Here is a 17,720-nt window from a genome sequence, read left to right as displayed (position 1 = left end):
CATAAACAAAAGCTGGGAAACATAAATGCTGCTACAGAAGCTGTTTCAGAATGACTTCTAGAATCTACTGCATAAAGTACATTTCACTTTTCAAGAGCAGATTTATAAACACCATTACGTATGAATAAACTACATCTCTGGCTCATTTCTTCAACACGATTAACATGGACTAGATGGAGGAAATCAGAAAGCTTTTTGCAAAAGCCTTTCATAAATATACGGAATTCCTTATGCCCTTATGTTTACATATCCCTAGGAAGCAACATGTAATATATTGTGATGCAATAGATTTAGCAGACTAAGAAAGAAAGTGGAGATGATGATTACTTCGAATTATTAATAGGGTCTTCTGTTCTCATCAGAAATTTGCAATGATTATTTCCTTCTAACAGCTACATGTATCAATTTACATCCAATACATTTCATTGACAAATTATTTGGCCATGAGCCTCCAAAGATCTGCCAGAGCTTTCAGTGAATCAACAAGAAGGAGAAAATCAGATAGCTGAGCTACAAAGCACTGATTATAACTGAATGGGTCCTATGAGTGTAATAAAGAAAATTCTTGTAATGCTCTCTATCTACTAGTCTGGTGTTCTGACTAAAAGTGGCACCATATAGACTAACGCTGTCAGATCGATGTTCCTGAAATGCTGTTCCTGTGTTAGCTTGAAGTGGTTGAAATGGGTTTAGATTGAAATACTACTTACAACTGGTATTTAGAATAAACAAATTTATTCATGAGTGATATAAAAGTGAAAAGGAATGGCATAATAGTTCCCCAACTATACGTGCCTCAGCTTACAGAAGGGAACTTATCCCAGTACAGGCAATACATGCCTTTAAGGACAAGATCCCTTAGGTACTGGGAACTACACCAAGTGTGGCATGAACCTACTGTAAAGATAACTGTACATATTATTCAGTAAACCCATAACCTAGGCCAAAAATTAAAATATTAATGACATCTCTTTTTCACAATGCAAGAATGGGGGGGAAAGGCAGTGAAAGAAGGGGGAGAAGAAGAAAACTACAACTTTGATGTAGTTGTTGCTGCTGTTTCTGCATTCCCTACACAGTGCCTGATACTGTTAAAGGAGGACTGCAGCTCTCAGATGGTTTAGGTGAGGGGGAAATTCACATCTGCCCATCTACAGCTCCCTTGCTTATCTTGCCAACACTACTGTCTTGCACACCCTTCTTGCAGAGCCTGACCTAAAGCAGGACTGCTTCTAAAAGGCTTCAATCAGACTCTTAAGCAGAAAGGTTATTACCACTGTGAGATTAGTCCTCCATCCCAGCACTCTCCAAAGTGGGATGCAGATACTCCAGGTATTCCACAAGACAAGTTGCTGGAGTGCAGGAAAAAATTCTTTTTGTACCATCAGTACATAAAAGAAACATTTTTTTTAAATTGTGTTTACTTCATTTTTATCCCATATTTTTTTAATTTCTGGGGGTTTTATGGTTCATAAGGTTCATAATATATTAATACAATAGTACACAAATGCAATGGATAAATAAATAACCATATATTGTGGGTCCATGCTCAAAAATGTTTTACTGATAGGGGTTCATTAACAAATAGGTTTGGAGAGCAGTGCTCAAACCCAGAAGGGAGCCTGGAAATACTGGCCAGAATCCATAGAACCTACCTACTACCAAGTTAATCCTCTCGAAAGTATGGATTCACTAGTGGAGGGAGGAATGCCATTGCTGTGAAGCTCGTTGAAGTCCTCCTGAAACTAAAACTTTTCTACCAACAACTGGTGCCCTTTAATTTTTTTTAATGCTTTTTCTGATAAACTTTGAAGAAAGCATTCTTATCCAAGCTAAAGACATTCTTTTCAGGTTAACCACTGGCTCCTGCTAGCCATTCATGAATAAGTCAATAAAGTCAATAGCTGTATTTGGAACATTTAAGGTAGCTTTCATAGGATATTTGAAATTAGACAAACTTCACACTGTATTCAGTTCAATATGAATTCTATTGCAGCTGCACTCACAGCCAGCTTTGGGATAATATGCATGTTGAAGACTTTCAAGAAAAAATTCAGAAAGTAGATTTAAATGAAAATACAGGTATATAATCTTGATCTAGTTAAGATAATAGAACAAACATAAATGCAACATTTGTACTAAATTTTCCTTCTCTATACCTGGGGAGTTGGGGTATATTGCTCTATAGAGAGTAAAGAAGCAGTGAGTTGATGTGTGCAAAAGTTTTGGGTTTTTGCTTGGTTTTGGGTTTTTTTGTTGTTTTTTTTTTTTTTGTTTGGTTCGTTTTGGTCTTCGGGTTTTTTCACTGTTTGTTTGTACAAACAAGCAGGGTAGAGAACAAGGATAAAATGGAAGGAGTAAAGGAAAGCCAGCAGGAAGCACAGTATTTATTCACAATTAGCAATAGCTGAGAGTACATCTATGAGCTGAAAGCACGAGAGATTTAAAAGCTCCTCTAAGTTTAACGTAATAAAGTCTATAAAATATTCCTTAACTGCTGAAGTGGCAACATGCCTAGAAAGCATCTAAACTTAGCCATTCAAAGTACACTGCTATCCAGTTCTGAGATGCCAGTGGAATAGAACTGTGTTCATTCATGCCTTTCATGGAATTCAACTAAATATACAGTAATACTTCCTGAGCCCTTCTGGTAGTCAAAGTACTTGAGTATCAAAGAATGCATAGCTCAGTTTCAACTACAGAACAGTGACATTTGCAACAGCATCACTAAGAAGTTCACGTCAATCCAACAGAAAAGTATACAGACAACAAAAGGATAATCGGGACCAATTATCACATATGAGCAAGGAGAGAATACCTAATAATTAAGAGCAATAGAACAGTCAATTTCTAAAGTTAGGATAAAAGAACACAAAAAAAACCCACCCCCTAATTGTTTTCTAAGTGAATTGGTAAGTTTAAAATTTGCTGTATCAAACACTACAGCTAAATACAACAAAATTAATTTTTTTTTTTTACCATGGCAAGATACAAGATCCACTTTTGCTCTGACTGCAGAAATTACTACTGTCAAGAAGAGTAGATCTTTGAGACCTGTGACTTCTGGGAAGTCTGCAACTTCCATCAATACATTTCTATTGAAAATCAGTTTCTTAAGATTGCATTGGAAAACAACTATGCTTTTATTAAAATCAAGAACCCAAAAAAAGCCACCTTAATAGAAAAATAACTTGCTGGGGACAGATAACGTAACCAGGATGAGGGTTTGGCTGGGACCTTTAGTAACTGTTCCCGTATCTGCACTGAAAGGTGAGCAGGACTTGCCAAAGCAAGGAAGTACTGAGAGCATGAGGTAACAGCTTTATTTTGTCAAATTACAGTGTCTAGTGATTTAGGTGGAATTTAAATTTAGGCAGGGTTGAAGAAGAAAGATATCAGAAGAGTGGATGCTCAAGACATAAGTCAAGGTTGTCTACACAAGGTCAGATGGTGAGAAGCAGAAGGTAGGGGTGGTAAAGGGAGAGAAATTACCATGCCTGACTGCAAAAGTTCTTAGAAATATTTCTTTGAAACTCAACATCAGACTTTTTTTTTTCCTCAAGAAAGCAGTAAGATAGGCTTTGTTTTTACTGGTGAAACACACACAGGAAGAAAAGGTATAGGTGGAATTCTGGGACACCTTCAGCTAGTTGCATTTTGACTTAGTCCTTGTACAAATGCATTGTTACACAACTTCTGTTTCATGACCACTTCATTTCTAAAGTGCTTGAGGGATAAGTCATGCTTGTCTAGAGGGACACTGTTGTTTACAGCACCAATAGATTTCATAACTTGCAAAATGTGCATTAGGAAGAGAACTATCTATCTCCTTGTAATAGCTGAAGGCAATCCAGTGGAATTGTGCCTGTGGAATTGTTCTGCTGCCTAATGCTGCTAATGGAAAAATCATTTTGAAACCCTGTCAGGTATTCCTCACTTCTTATTTCTCTGTGCAGCCTTCCAGACATGCAGGGATCCTAATAACCAGATCAGGAACCCATGCACAGATGTGAAGACTGCTTATAGCAGCAAGTGAAGCCAGTAGATCGCTTCAGCAATTACTCTGAGATTTCTCAGACTGAGCAGCCAGGATAAAAGGGTATTTTCAACTTTAGTCTTTGATCCTCCAGCTGTAAGGAAAGAACACAGCTCCCTGACTCCTCTGCCTTAGCCACCTCTTCTGCTCTTCTCTGCTCCTGTTTTTTCATCATCCTTCTTCAACCCACTCTTCACTTCTCAAGTCTCCAATTTTGAGCAATCTACACTTTATAGACTGAATCTGCATTCTACCAGACACTTCATCCACATTTTGAACAAAGGTTCCTCCCCTCTAACTTCCCCCCATATATGCATTAACTGGCATGTTAAATACAGCTGGAAATCTGCTTCTTAACCTCTTGCCACTGCACTCATAGGACACCTATGGCAACATGGAAGGAAGGATGGAACAACACTGAAGAGACTTCCCTCCAAGCTCCAGTATTCTACCCCATCATACACCACATTAGGTAGAAAACAAAAAGCACTGTAGGAAAATAGGGAATTATCTCCATAACTCTGTGCAAAGGTATGCTTAATTCCTCTGATAATAGCAATGTCTTTTGGTGCAAATTTATAAAAACAGCAAGAAAGTTGCTTAGCTGAAATTCCCTTCAAAATCTCAGTCTGTGCATTTTGGAAAGGAAATACTCTACCTGAAAGGTGCAGCTTATCAAAATAAGGAACTGAAATCTTGGTTCTGTACAAAGCAGCAGGCAATGATGACAGATAGCACTTTGGTCTCTGCCCACAGTTTCTCAGAACTGACTTCTTGAAGCACCTTGGATACCTTAATTCTGTTTCAGTGTTTGATGTCGATTGCCCATGGCCATTTTTTACTGGCACCATGTTGCAGGATTTGTTCTCAGCTGTATTCTACATCTAAGATATCACAAAATCACTATCTAGTACCTTTGACTCACAAGCAGTAAGCACTAAAAATGAGCATTCCTGGAGAAGTTTTATCAAACTCGCCTTCCAGCACTCTATATTCAAGAACTTTTAATAATAAGGCACTTTCTCTCGGTATATTCTCAATTTTGTCTTCCTCCTAATCGATCCAAAAACATTCTGACATACAATAAGGAAGGATAGGAACAAAAAGAATGTTGTCAAATTGTTAAAGCAGTGCCCAGCAAAGAGAGCTAGAAGGGCTGTAGAGAAATAGACTTGTCACTTGTGTCCCATTCTTGATAGATTTTCTACATATCCTTTAGTTTCAAATGATAGTTTTTATTATTGTGTCCTTGGGCAAACTACTACAGTGCTTATCAACCCTTTATGATAAACTGAAGTGTCCTGATATTTCAACAAACAGCTTGTGAACAGCAGCCTGAACACAGAACCTCACTTTGTAAGACATAACCAAGTTTTACATTAACAATATATTTCCTAAGATCAGCAATTCCATGCATATTTCATAGTAGCCATATCCAGGTGTCAGGCTTTCAAAAAAACATTGAAATTGTGAATGCAAAAAAATCAGTTTTCAAATAACTTAATAGTACACCAAAATGCAATAAGGTAGAGAATTTACTATTAAGTACAGTCTTCATTGGCCCACATATCAGTAAAAGCTGATATGTAAAGAATTTTTCTGTTGTCATTCTGGATTTTTTCCCGTATTATTCCTGTATGTTCTGTATTAATAAAACAGAGGACATAATGAAAAGCTTGAGAGGCAATCTAAGTGACAATTGGCAGCCCCACATAAGGCTTTCAGACTTTAAGACCCTTTCTTAGGGCAGTAAAATGTCCATATCCTTACTGACATATCTTCTCTTTATGAAATTAAATGAAAATCCGATACTTGATTTCATTAACATGCCAATGTAATGAGTTTGGCAATGCTGAATATTACTGTGTTACTCCTGTCATGGAGATGGCATCCCTGGAGGGTATTCAGCAAGCAGAAGAAGAGGGAGAGTATCTGTAGAAAGGGTGTTTTAATAGTCCTGTTGGAGCTTGTGCCTTCAGGGGTGTATCTATCTGGGAATTATATGATCCATATCTTTTACAGCAGTAATATGTACTTTAAAAAACAAAATGACACCAAACCTGATAGTTTGAACATATGCTGGAAACTTGCCTTTCAGCAACAGAACCTTATCTGCTCCAAAACTATGAAACCAGTTCGTTTTTGGCAGAGGCTAACAGGACTAATCTAATAAATTTTTTCTTGATATATCTCATTGTGGATAACCAGCACAAAGAAGCTACACATATTCTAGTAATTGGAATACAAAAAAAAAAAAAATTGGACAACCTTTGACTTCATCTCATTTTTTTTCCTCCTGTACCAATTCCTTATCTCAGTATTTTTTAAACCATTTCCTTCAACGCTGGACATACTATAAACTGAGTACAAACAAGCTCAAACTTAATCTAAAATCAGATTGTTTAGAATGATCAGATCACAAATCTGATACTTTAATCCAGTAAAATGTCATTCTTCAGAATATAATTAAGTAGGCACATTACCAGTATTAATTGTACCAACTGTTCCAGCCATAATTTATTTCCTAGAGTAACATTTTCTCCAAATCTTCTTCTCTTGGTGGATTCAAACTAATTTATTGACCAAGCCTAATAGCATACAGAGTTTATCACATTTCAGGTCTCTAGGTCTCACAATCAAAAGATCAAGAGGTACCAAGTACAAGGTGATACTGAAGCATTGAAAATATTATCCTTAGTATTACCCTGACCTTTTCTCTGACTCAAACACTCTCATATGTGGTGGCAAACACAATACCAGGAGCATCAATTTGATGTCAAACTGTGTCGGAAATTAGGCCTGGAAATTAGATACACAGTTACAACAACAAGCAGAATCTGCCCACTCTACTTCAGCAGACAACTTATTGTATTCCACAAAATTCTGATTTCCAAGATTTCACAATCGGAGAAACATAGAATATGCTGAGTTGGAAGCAACCCACAAGGATCATCGAGTCTCCCGATTCCTGGCCCAGAGCAAGACACCCCAAGAGTCACAGCATGTACCTGAGAGCATTGTCCAAACACTGCTTGAACTCTCAGGCTGGTGCTGTGACCACTTCCCTGAGGAGCCTGTTCCACTGCCCAACCACACTCCAGGTGAAAAACCTTTTCCTGATATCCAGCTTAAACCTCCCCTGGCTCAGAGCTTCATGTTGTTTTGAGCCCTACCACTGCTCACAAGGGTGAAGAGATCAGCACCCACCCCTCCACCTTCCCATCATCAGTAGTGCCTAAATGCTGTGATTTGGCATGGTAATCAGTAGCCCAATTTTCAGAAGTGCTTCCAGCTATTTTCAGAAGGATTCCAGCTATTACCTAGCTGAGCACACATTACCACAGTGACTATCAACCATCAGCTAGCAATCCTAGCAACCCAACAAAGTCACAAACATTTTTTGTGGTAGCTCAGTGGATTATTGGAAAAGATGAATGGTGTGGGGAAGAATCCCTCAATGACTTAGTCAAGCTCTAGGCTGAAAACTGACATGGGAAAAAAACAAACATCAAAACAACAAAACAAATCAAACCAACCTTTTAAAAAGCGGCAAGCATTAAACCCACATTGTTCATTCTAAATTATGGTCTGACAAAGGCGGCTTCAGTTTCTTTTCTTCTGAGATAATACAAATGAACTCCTTAAGGATTCTGAATGTAAGAAAAATACCATCTTTTCAAATTTTTTTAAGAAAACCTCTGTATTTCACTGTTTTGTTTAGGGTGTTTTTTGGCAGTAGTGATGTTTTTTAAAGGTATTTTTTTGGATTCTCTGCCTTCCAGAGATAGCGCAGGACTCACTCAAATAATGCAAACACTTCAATGAAAACCTTCTGGTACAACAAACTCATGCACATTTTCCCATTGTTTTGTTCTAATTGAATGCTTCCTTCCAGCTAACTTCATTTCCATTCCGGCTTAACCACATTATAACCAAAACTAGGTTTCCTAGCAAAGAATGGTAGGATGTTTTTAATCTCTTCTACCTTGAAACCCACAACATATTTTTACTAGGATGTTCTGCTTTATCACAAGCCCACACAAAGCTTTGCACAAGATCTAGAAATACATCTGATAGTACCATGCTTAACATTTACAAAACTCTCTTCAGGAGTAGAGCAATCTGCATCTTTTTGAAAGGTTCTACCTGACCTGGTCGCTTATAGCAACATAAAATCACTGTGAGATAAAGGCGGGAGGAGAAAGACACAACAGAAAACCCCCTACAAAATGTTCTCTTATCACAGCTAATTAATTCTGACTTATAGAATTTGTGACTAGTATTTTCAGAATCTTACATTTTCAAAAACTTGCATGCTTTTATTGCCATTTTTAATTTTATTTTAGATAAACTTTTTTATTAATTCAGTTGACAAAAGTTCATCCAAGTATGAATTGTTAAGCTTTACAAAATCCACAATGATGAATAACAGTGTGTGAAAAACCTTAAAGCTTATTCAGCTTCTGAACTACTAAGCAAACACACATTACAGAATGAGATTAATTTTAAGCTACAGCATTTGCTGACAAAAGTTTAGTAAAATCTTCTCTTCCCACTGGTGAAATGCCCACCTCTTTAAAGAACATCACTTTTAAAAATCCTGGTAAAAATAGCCATGCTATTGGCTTGTTTTTAAAAAATAAGTACAAACATTATAATTGGCATTTTCATAGCTAATGATAAAATACTGATCCTTTTTAATTCTGCTCTGCAATAATTGTTGATTTTTTTTCTTTTTAAAAGTTAGCTTTCTAATTTACATTTAAATTAAAGGATTTTTTAATTTTTGTTTTCAAGTTAGAAGCTTTCCAGTAGCATTTGGAGATATTTCTGTAAGCAAACCAATGTGAAACAATTGAACACATTTAACTGATAAATCTTGAGTTGACAAAGAACCACAATGCAGGCTAAACTATTTTCTAATATGTATTGAAATGTATGTTTAATATGTATGATGGTGTAGAAATTTCACTTGAAAGCTGCAGTGTTTTTTACACAGGACTGTTGATCAAACTATGCATTAAAAAAACCCTGTTCTGTCCTCATAATATGACAAACATATCTTTGTCTTTTGGCTCATATTTTGCTCCAGAATCCATACTAACCATATATTTTTCAACTTTGTTTTAGTACCTATATTCTTATTTTCACCCACATTCACAGGCAAAAGCAAACACATTCACCAGTTCAGGTAAGAGAGGGATTTTTTTTCTGAAATACTTGAATAGAATCATAGAATATCCTGAGTCAAAAGGGACCCACAAAGATCATCAATTCCTGGTGCTGCACAGGACAGCCCCAAGAATCTGACCATGTGCCTGGCTTATCTAAATTCTTCCTTCATTCTGGCAGCCTTGATGCTATGACCAGTTCCCTGGGGAGCCTGTCATTTTATGGGAAAAAAAGAATACTGGAATACTAATATAATTCTATTCCCAGGATTTATGAAGAAATAGTAATAAAAAACACAGGAAAATTTAGGTGGGAACAGAAAGTCCTTATTATTTCTACAGATGGAAACGCTAGAATTTATCAGTGCAACCTGTGATAATGTTTAACCAAATTCATTCTGAAAAACACCTTACACCTATTTAGAATGTTCTGTGTTCCAACTTCCATCTGTCACCTATCATTCTACCCAATGCACCTCTGAGAACACTCTTGCCCTGTCTTCCGTACGTCCTTCCTTCACCTGGTTGCAATCAGAAGCTTGCCCCTCCTGGCCCTTCTCTTGTAGTTAAAACCCCTTGTTTCCTCTGCCTCATTTCACTCCCCAGGTGCTCTCCAGCCACCTGCCTTCCAGGCAGCCCTGCACCGAACCTGCTCCAGCATGATGATCTCTTTCCTATAGAGGGATGCCCAAAACTGGATAGGGCACTCAAGATGTATCCCTTCAAACAGAAGGGATGAATCACCTGTCCTGATCTGTTGGCTACACTTTTGCTGCAGCAGCCCAAGGTGCAGCTGGCCCTTGCTGCAAGGACACACTGCTGACTCAGAGAATCCCCAGGTAAGTATCACAGTAATTCAGAGAATCACCTAGGTTGGAAAACACCTCCAAAGTCCTGAAGGTCTTTTCCTGCGAGGCTGTTTTCTATCCCTGACTGTGTTGTAACAAGGGGATACTCCATCCCAGATGCATTTGCAAACCATTTATGAATTTCAACTTGATAAGGTTCCATTCAGCCCATTTCTCCAGTCTGTGCAGGTCTAGGTTCCAGCAGGCTCGCCTCTCATGAGGCTACTGGATTTGACAATCTTTAAATCTCTAAAAAGACTACCATATATCCCTTCACAACAAGTAGCCTAAATTAGATAGAACACTGACAGCTGTACAGGAAAACTGTATAATTTAAAATTTTATTTACTTGACCAACACAGCAGCAGCTGTCTGCTTATGTCACAATGTATCCCAGCTATTTCGTCAATGTTCTTGAAATTAGGGATCTTATACGTTTATCAATTGGATTTGCTGTACTTTTGTTTTCAGTGAATTTGCAAAAATTGTATCTAAGGAAAACATATTTTTCCTAGTAATAATCCTAGTGTGAATAACATAGGCATTTCTAAAGGAGAAAACTTTACTGAAAAAAAGCATTCATAAAGCAGGTGTGTTTTCCATGCTATTCAATTTATTAGATTGTATTTTTGCTGCTTGTAAGATACAGGAACTTCAGCATATTGCTTCAGGCACTCAGGCACAAATGCCAGTCTATTCAAGAGACTTTCAATAACAAATGGCACATCACTTCTACCAATTTCAGTAGTAAGTAGAAATTCAGTTGAGAAAAAGTCTCTTGCCTGACCAATTTGCAAATGCTGTGTTCAAAGAAGAAAAGTCGGCTAGGCTTGAGCTATGCTCCTCAGTTCAAACACTAGGGATTTTTCAAAAAAAACCCAAAACAACAAAAACCCAAATAAACTGCTCAAAACGGTGATAAACAGTGATAAAGACTATGAACTAGTAACCTAAAGTCTTAAGGATTTGCTAACAGTACATTTCTTTAATATATGCTTAAAATTATCAGAGACTTAAGAACTCTAAAGATATGCTGGCATCCAATTCCCCCCCCCAATACCAAAAGGAGTGAAAGACGACAGATCTGGCCCAGAAGGAATAAGCACTTCAGCCAGAGGAATGGAGCAGCACACAACATGACTTGTCTCCTTATGGCATGTATCATGAAATTTTAATACTCAGCAGGCTGAGTAAGTATCTGCCATCAGGGAAACTGGGGAAGGGAAGAGTTCACAAATTTTGTCCTAACTCGTGGTCTAAGCATTTTATTCAGTTTTATCAGAAGCGACTGATTCTGCCTTTGGTTCACATCCAAGTACCAGTTCCTGAAAAGAATGCACTCAAGTCCTTTTTAGCAAAATTCCTATTGACCGCAGTCCCCAGTCCCCTAAAAAATGACTATAGATGAAGTATATGTCAAAGAATACAATGCTAAAGAAACTTTCTCAAATCTGAATGACCACTGGAAAATCAGCACAGCAGTCAGAAAGATACCTGACTGCATTTTGTATTTGTATTAGTTCTAAGCCCCTCTAGTGAGGATTTAGAATTTTTTGGAGAGAAGATTACTCATTTAATACATATGGGATAAACAACAACCCAACAAAAACAATATTAGATTATTATTTATTTCGTCTTCACATCACTTGCCAAGTCAAAGGACAGCTGTCTAACTGTAAGCTTTCAATGTTATTTTCTATAAAACAGTATTTTGGGTATTTCTTAATATGTATTTAGTTTAAATGCTAGAAACTGCATATGTAAAACATCTCAAGGCCATTACAGATATCAAAAATTTGCTTAAAATCTCTTCTGTTATACTATTCCGTTATTCTCAGACAGACTAGCAGTCCAATTATTAAACTTCTGGAATAACTGGAGTCTCAGAACACATTCCAAGTCATCTGACCTTGATATCACTGATAACTCTAAAGTATAAATTTATCAATAAGAAAAAAATTCACCAAGGAAACATCTCCTGCACAGCAAGAAATTTCCCAACCTTCATACCACTGACTGGAGTAATACTAAAATAACAGCATTATTTAAACATACCTCAGTATTACTCAAACATATTTCAGATAACTTTCTTGAAATTCAGTCAAACCATTTTTAAATTAAAATTTAAAGTGCTAGAGAAGCAAACTTGACATGCCAATATAGGCCATGCTTAAATAACTTTAAGTAACTAACTTTCTCTAATGTTAACAAGTCTAGATGGTGACATGATATAAAATAAGAGTTTATCTTAAGGAGTTAATTCTCACCTGATTTATTAAGAATGAGACATTTAAGTCAACTTCACGTACAGCTTCTGCTGAATTTGTCAAAGACTCTTCTGACTTCTGCCATTTTTAAGCAAACTTGCATTCCATATTTTTGTTACATCTTTGGCATTCTACTGAATAGTTACTTCTTATGGAAAAATCACTCATTTCACTTGATTGAAGAGTAGTTTGAATTGCTTAAACTGAGGAAGTGATCAATGTTTTTTGTAAATTTTTGCTACTATTATCACATAAAATTTTGCACTGAGCTTGCCATGTTATACTTAATATTATCTATTCATATTTCCACTGATAAAAAAAAAGAACACATGCCTATACAATCCTCAATTCTTGAAACTCAAGTACCATCACCTTCCATTTATTAGGTTCACTGAGAAAACAAAGAAACACACTAATTGAGAAGCTAAAAAATGCAAAGTCTTCACTTCCATGAAATTCACCAAGAGACCAGTTTCCTTTTGTTACAATTTCTTAAATAAACTTATCATCCTCCAAACAATGTACCAGAAGAATTTCTTAAAGTAAACCAATGTTTAAACAAAGAGAGGGACTTCTATCTCCTCATGAAGATATAAAATACATCTGACATTTTGAAGACAGGTCAGCAGCTTTACATGATTCATTCCAAACCTTTTAATACCTTGAATGATAAAATTATGGCTAAACAGGTTCACAAAACTTATCAATCTCTGCAAGTAGGAAGCTAAAAGTCTTCAACTGAAAATTACAGCAGTATTGGTGGTGGAAATAAGTTGCTGATAATCCATTCAAGCTCCAGCAAATCAGTGAATTCCAAATAAGACTACTATTTTATCGCTGAACAAAGAAGATACAAAATTGTAGGAAATTTTCTTTTTTAAAAAGCAGGTCATAATGCAAATTTTCAAACTCCACTAAAATCTCACGCTCCCAAGTGTATATGATTTTTATTTAAAAAAATCAAACTTGTTCTTGTGATAATTCCTAACAGCAGAAATGCTTACCAATTATAAAGAAATCAACAATTTGTACATTACCTAATGCTGCTCATGCTTCCAGTTTCTGATCCAAGCTTACATCTCTCCAGTTGGCTCGCCACAATCTGACGTTCAGCCTCAAGTTCTCGAGTCAGTCTCTCAAACTGCAGTTCCTGAAAACAATAATTTAAACAATTTGCTTTGACTTCTCTTGAGATTAAGAAGGAATTTCAGCACATAAAAATGAAATTTGTGCAAGAATTATTAGCTTAATATCTTATAACAAAGCTTCCTTTTTTTCTTTTTTTAACACATTCAAAGTTCACATTTTTGTGGTGACACCTACTTGTTCCTTCATTTGTCCTAACGATGCATGTCATAGAATAAGACTGTTTATCAGGAAAGGAAATTCTAAATATATTAAATAATTTCACTTACAGAATTCATGCAGATCTCTCAGTAACACAGAGATCTTAGCAAACTGACCTAAGTATGATCACAATTAAGTACAATTTGTGTTACTGATAAAAAAAGATGCTAAGTTCTGTGGATAATCTAATTTAAGTTTCTGCACTTAAAAAGATAACCATCACAGTGTACGCCAGTGAAATAAACTCAATGAAAGGTGTGTTGATAGGGCCGGAGCACAACTTAATTTCTGCAGTTAATGATGTGCAGAAGAGAAACTCAAGTCGTTTTGGACAAAAGCTGTGCTTAAATTCCTACCACTAATTTAATTTATTTTCTTTTATTCTATCCAGGAAACCAAACCAGTCCTACCAGATAAGATTTATCCACGGAGCTTATAAGGGTACTTATAAAGTGGCTTTTTTTATACACAAAAGATTATTTTTTATTAAAAAAAAAAAAAAAGAAAACCAATATAATTAAAATCACCACCATTTCTCAAAGGGCTACATTCCTCACATATTGTAGCACTAGTTTTATCAAATAAAAAAATTAAACACCTTTATGGTTATTGTAATTTGTCAAGTGTTGCTGCCCTTTCATTTTGATCAGTAACATTGCATCATTTTCACAGGTAAACAAAAACATCTCCCCTGCCCCTTTTATTTAGGTTTGTTGAAGGCTCAAGGAGAAATATCTTGAGAATCCCTTTCTTAAATAATTCTCTTATCCAATCCACACAAATGAACCCATTATCACTTTCTCCCTCTATTTTCTTCCAAAACAACCCCCATTTAATTCAGAGGTATGGGAGGGAGTCCCTTGAATAACTCCCCAGCAAAGTCCTGCTGGGCAGAACAGCACTGGAAATTACTGGAGTCATGACTTATGCCCACCAAGGGACACTGAAGGAGTTAATATTTGAGAGAAAGGAAGAAATGACAGAAATAGAGTAGGATTTGTAAGTGCTCATTCTAAGTCCTACCTAAAACTTCTGACCAAGTAATCAACGGTAAATAAAGGCCTTAAATTTTTCAAATCTCTGAAATGAGGCAAATGATAACTGAAATGTAAGAAGGAACTAGCTGATCATCATTCTGCTTAATCCAGCTGGATCACTCTCCTATGTTTCCCTTGCTATTGTCATGGAATAATTTCTGCCTTGCACTATGAGTAAAGGGGGACATCTACATAGGTTATATTCAGCATGAAATAGCCAGTGAATACTTAAATGGCCACTGACTATGTGACAAAGCCTGCTTAAGTGTGAATTTATTACTCCAAACAAATCTATACAGAGTACAAGAATACCACTGAAAGTCAGATTGGTGTAAAGAACAAAACATCACTGTTCATTAAATGTCAACACTGCTGTAGCAATCAATAGTTAATAATATTCTCTGCACATTTTTGTAGTGTACAGCAACACCTTATTCACTGTTGTCTGAAGATATGATTAACAAAAATCACGTGACAATAATCATCTATTTCATATATGCCTCCTTCACAGAGAGCATTTCTCTCACCTAGAAGAATCAATTGCCTGAAAAGCTGAAGAGACAGTTTATCGGTTTTCCAAGAGTTATTATTCAAATCCAGATCTTGTTTGCATAAAATAAAACCCTTAATGCAGAAAGGATTCTATTAGAAATATTACTAAATTGTTGAAGAATGAAAAATCAAAGTGGTACAGTATTTGCCATGCCAGCATGCTTAAATCAAAGTGTGTAAGGCTGGAGAAATTATGATAGTATTATTATACTAATAAAATACCCAAGAAAATCTAACTGAGCATTATGTTTACTTTCAAAATACAAGCAGAACTTTTACCAGCTATTCTGTGCCACTACATTTTTTAAGCCACTTGAGTCTATCTCAACAATGCAAATTTAGGTGCTTAGCATAGATTTTCACCCAGTCACTTCAGCTCTCACCATCCCAGGTGAGGCAGGTCAGGAGTGCTCTTTGCCATGGCTCAGAATGGGCATTTGCCTTACCTGCCCAGTGAGGAGGTGGAGCTGTCCCCTCAATGCTGCTGAGAGAATGTTAAGCACCAAGAATTCAGGAACAAATGCTCAACACTCTCCATGTTGCCCACTTGCCTTTTCCTAGATAAAAAAGTTCAGTTCCTTGTGCTCTTTAAGTCGAGTAGGGGTGCAAATGATGGTTCTCTAGTTTCTCCCTTTTGTCCATGCTACCCCAAGCCAACTAAATACAGAAATGCCTCAATCCTATTTTACAGAAATACCTCAAAAGCAGTATTATTCTGCTTTTTTTTTCCTTTCTTCAGCTCTCTGGATTGTATGTCTTCTCATACTTTTCTATGCTTTCTATTCCTTCAGTTAATTACTCTGATTGACAACATTTCCAGAAACTTCTGCATTTCCTCAACGAATACCCTTTAGCTAAGATTACTTTGTCCCCAGAAGATTTTTTTTCTCATAATTCTAGTCTCTCAAACATACTTTTCTACTCTTCACTCTGTCTTTTTTTTTTCCCTGCTTACAGCTTTCTGTTCTCTTCTGCCTTCCATCTTTCTTTCATTTCCTAGCGTATTTCATGACTCATCCTCCACTAAATCTCTTTCAGTCCTATTACACAAAGTGCTACTCCAGCAAATGCCCTAAATTGATTGGTTTAAGGAGTTTTTCTCATTCTCTCTCTCCCTGGTTCCTTATTGAGGAAACTCTTCTGTTCTTAAGACGTACAAATTGATGTTTTCTGGTTTCACTACCCACATAATTTAAGTCCTGCCCTGCAGAGATGATTAGAAAAGGGCAGTTGTATCTATGTTACTCCTCAAGCAGGAAGCAAAGATGTACTTGATCACTTAAGAAAGAAATAGCCTTGGGTTTCTAACACATGAAAATGGCAAGAAAACATGAACAGGAACTTCACTACTAGCTTTTTAATTGCTACTATTTCTTACTTAATTATCTTCTGTCAGGTGCCACCAGAAGTTAGAAATGAAAGAAAGGAAACAAAAGTTGGGGAGGTGAGATATGTGCAGAACCAAACAATTATAACTTCAAGAATTGTCCTCTACATTGAATTTAATAAGCAGTTTTCTTTGGTATTCCCTCATGCCCATGAAAAAGGTGCAGGTCCACAGGGTTGCCTTTGGACTGAAAAAAGGAAAGAAGAATTCAAGTACGATTTGTGAATCTGTTTTCCCTCCATATCAAGAAATCCTGGCAGAAAACAAATTAATAAGCTTCCTTGTCTTTGCTTGGGAAGCAGTGAGAGTGACTAATATTTGAATAAATCCATATGTTTAGATTTCAAGCAGCTGTCATAGTGCAAGTAGACAGAAACCAGAAATAGCGTTTGCTTACATTTTATAAAAATAATCATTGAACCTGACTCCATCATTTGTATTATTTGTTGTGTTTACAATCATTCTCACCAGTTCATGCCATGTTGTGTTATCTTCACAACTTTCTATTATTTCTCTGAATCAAGCTAATCAGAACATCAAAATTAAAAACAAATTCCTACTCACTGATTATGCAAATCTGTTGTCAAGACAATTGCAGAATGAAGAACAGCAGAAACTACAATGCAACATCAAAATTAATTTACATAATAACATGTCAAGAGCAGCCTCAAGGACTGTGCTGCAAAGGGCAATAATGCCAAAGCAAGTGCCCACACAAAGGCACTACAAAGTGCAGTGACCAGCACGGCAGTCCTGGCACTTGGCACCAGGAGGGGGTGTGGGAGCGGGAAGCCACCAGAGATCAGAGATAATGATTTGAGTAATCCAGAGAAACCACTCAAGAGAGCAACTTGGAAAGGGAGGAACTTCATGATAACCTTATCAAATTGTTTTGAAGTGATACAAAGTATTTACCTGCTAGGGCCTGAAGTAATTTATGTTTTAAAAATGGTATTTGTCCACAAACATGGTGGGGTTTATTTTGTAAAAATAATTCATTATTCCATAGATGGCAATTCAATGTACTTTCATTATCAGCATGAGTTTTGTATTTTATCTATCCTCTGCAGCCACC

General features: G+C 36.5%; 1 protein-coding gene across 7 annotated transcripts in view; it reads right to left on the bottom strand.

Moving 5' to 3' along the window:
- Positions 1-17,720, bottom strand: part of CTNND2 (catenin delta 2) — a 637,583-nt gene that overhangs the window by 375,665 nt on the left and 244,198 nt on the right. For all 7 annotated transcript variants that reach the window (XM_071454189.1, XM_071454171.1, XM_071454196.1 and 4 more), the window contains one exon: positions 13,360-13,472. In XM_071454189.1, coding sequence (XP_071310290.1) covers positions 13,360-13,472 — 113 coding nt within the window. The remainder of the gene's footprint in view (positions 1-13,359; positions 13,473-17,720) is intronic.

This window comes from Agelaius tricolor, unplaced genomic scaffold, assembly GCF_023055355.1.
Source record: "Agelaius tricolor isolate 1412-34295 unplaced genomic scaffold, bAgeTri1.0.p SCAF_2, whole genome shotgun sequence".
Classification (NCBI taxonomy): Eukaryota; Metazoa; Chordata; class Aves; order Passeriformes; family Icteridae; genus Agelaius; species Agelaius tricolor.
The sequence above is the reverse complement of the archived record's forward strand: the minus strand, read 5'-3'. Positions and strand labels throughout refer to the sequence as shown.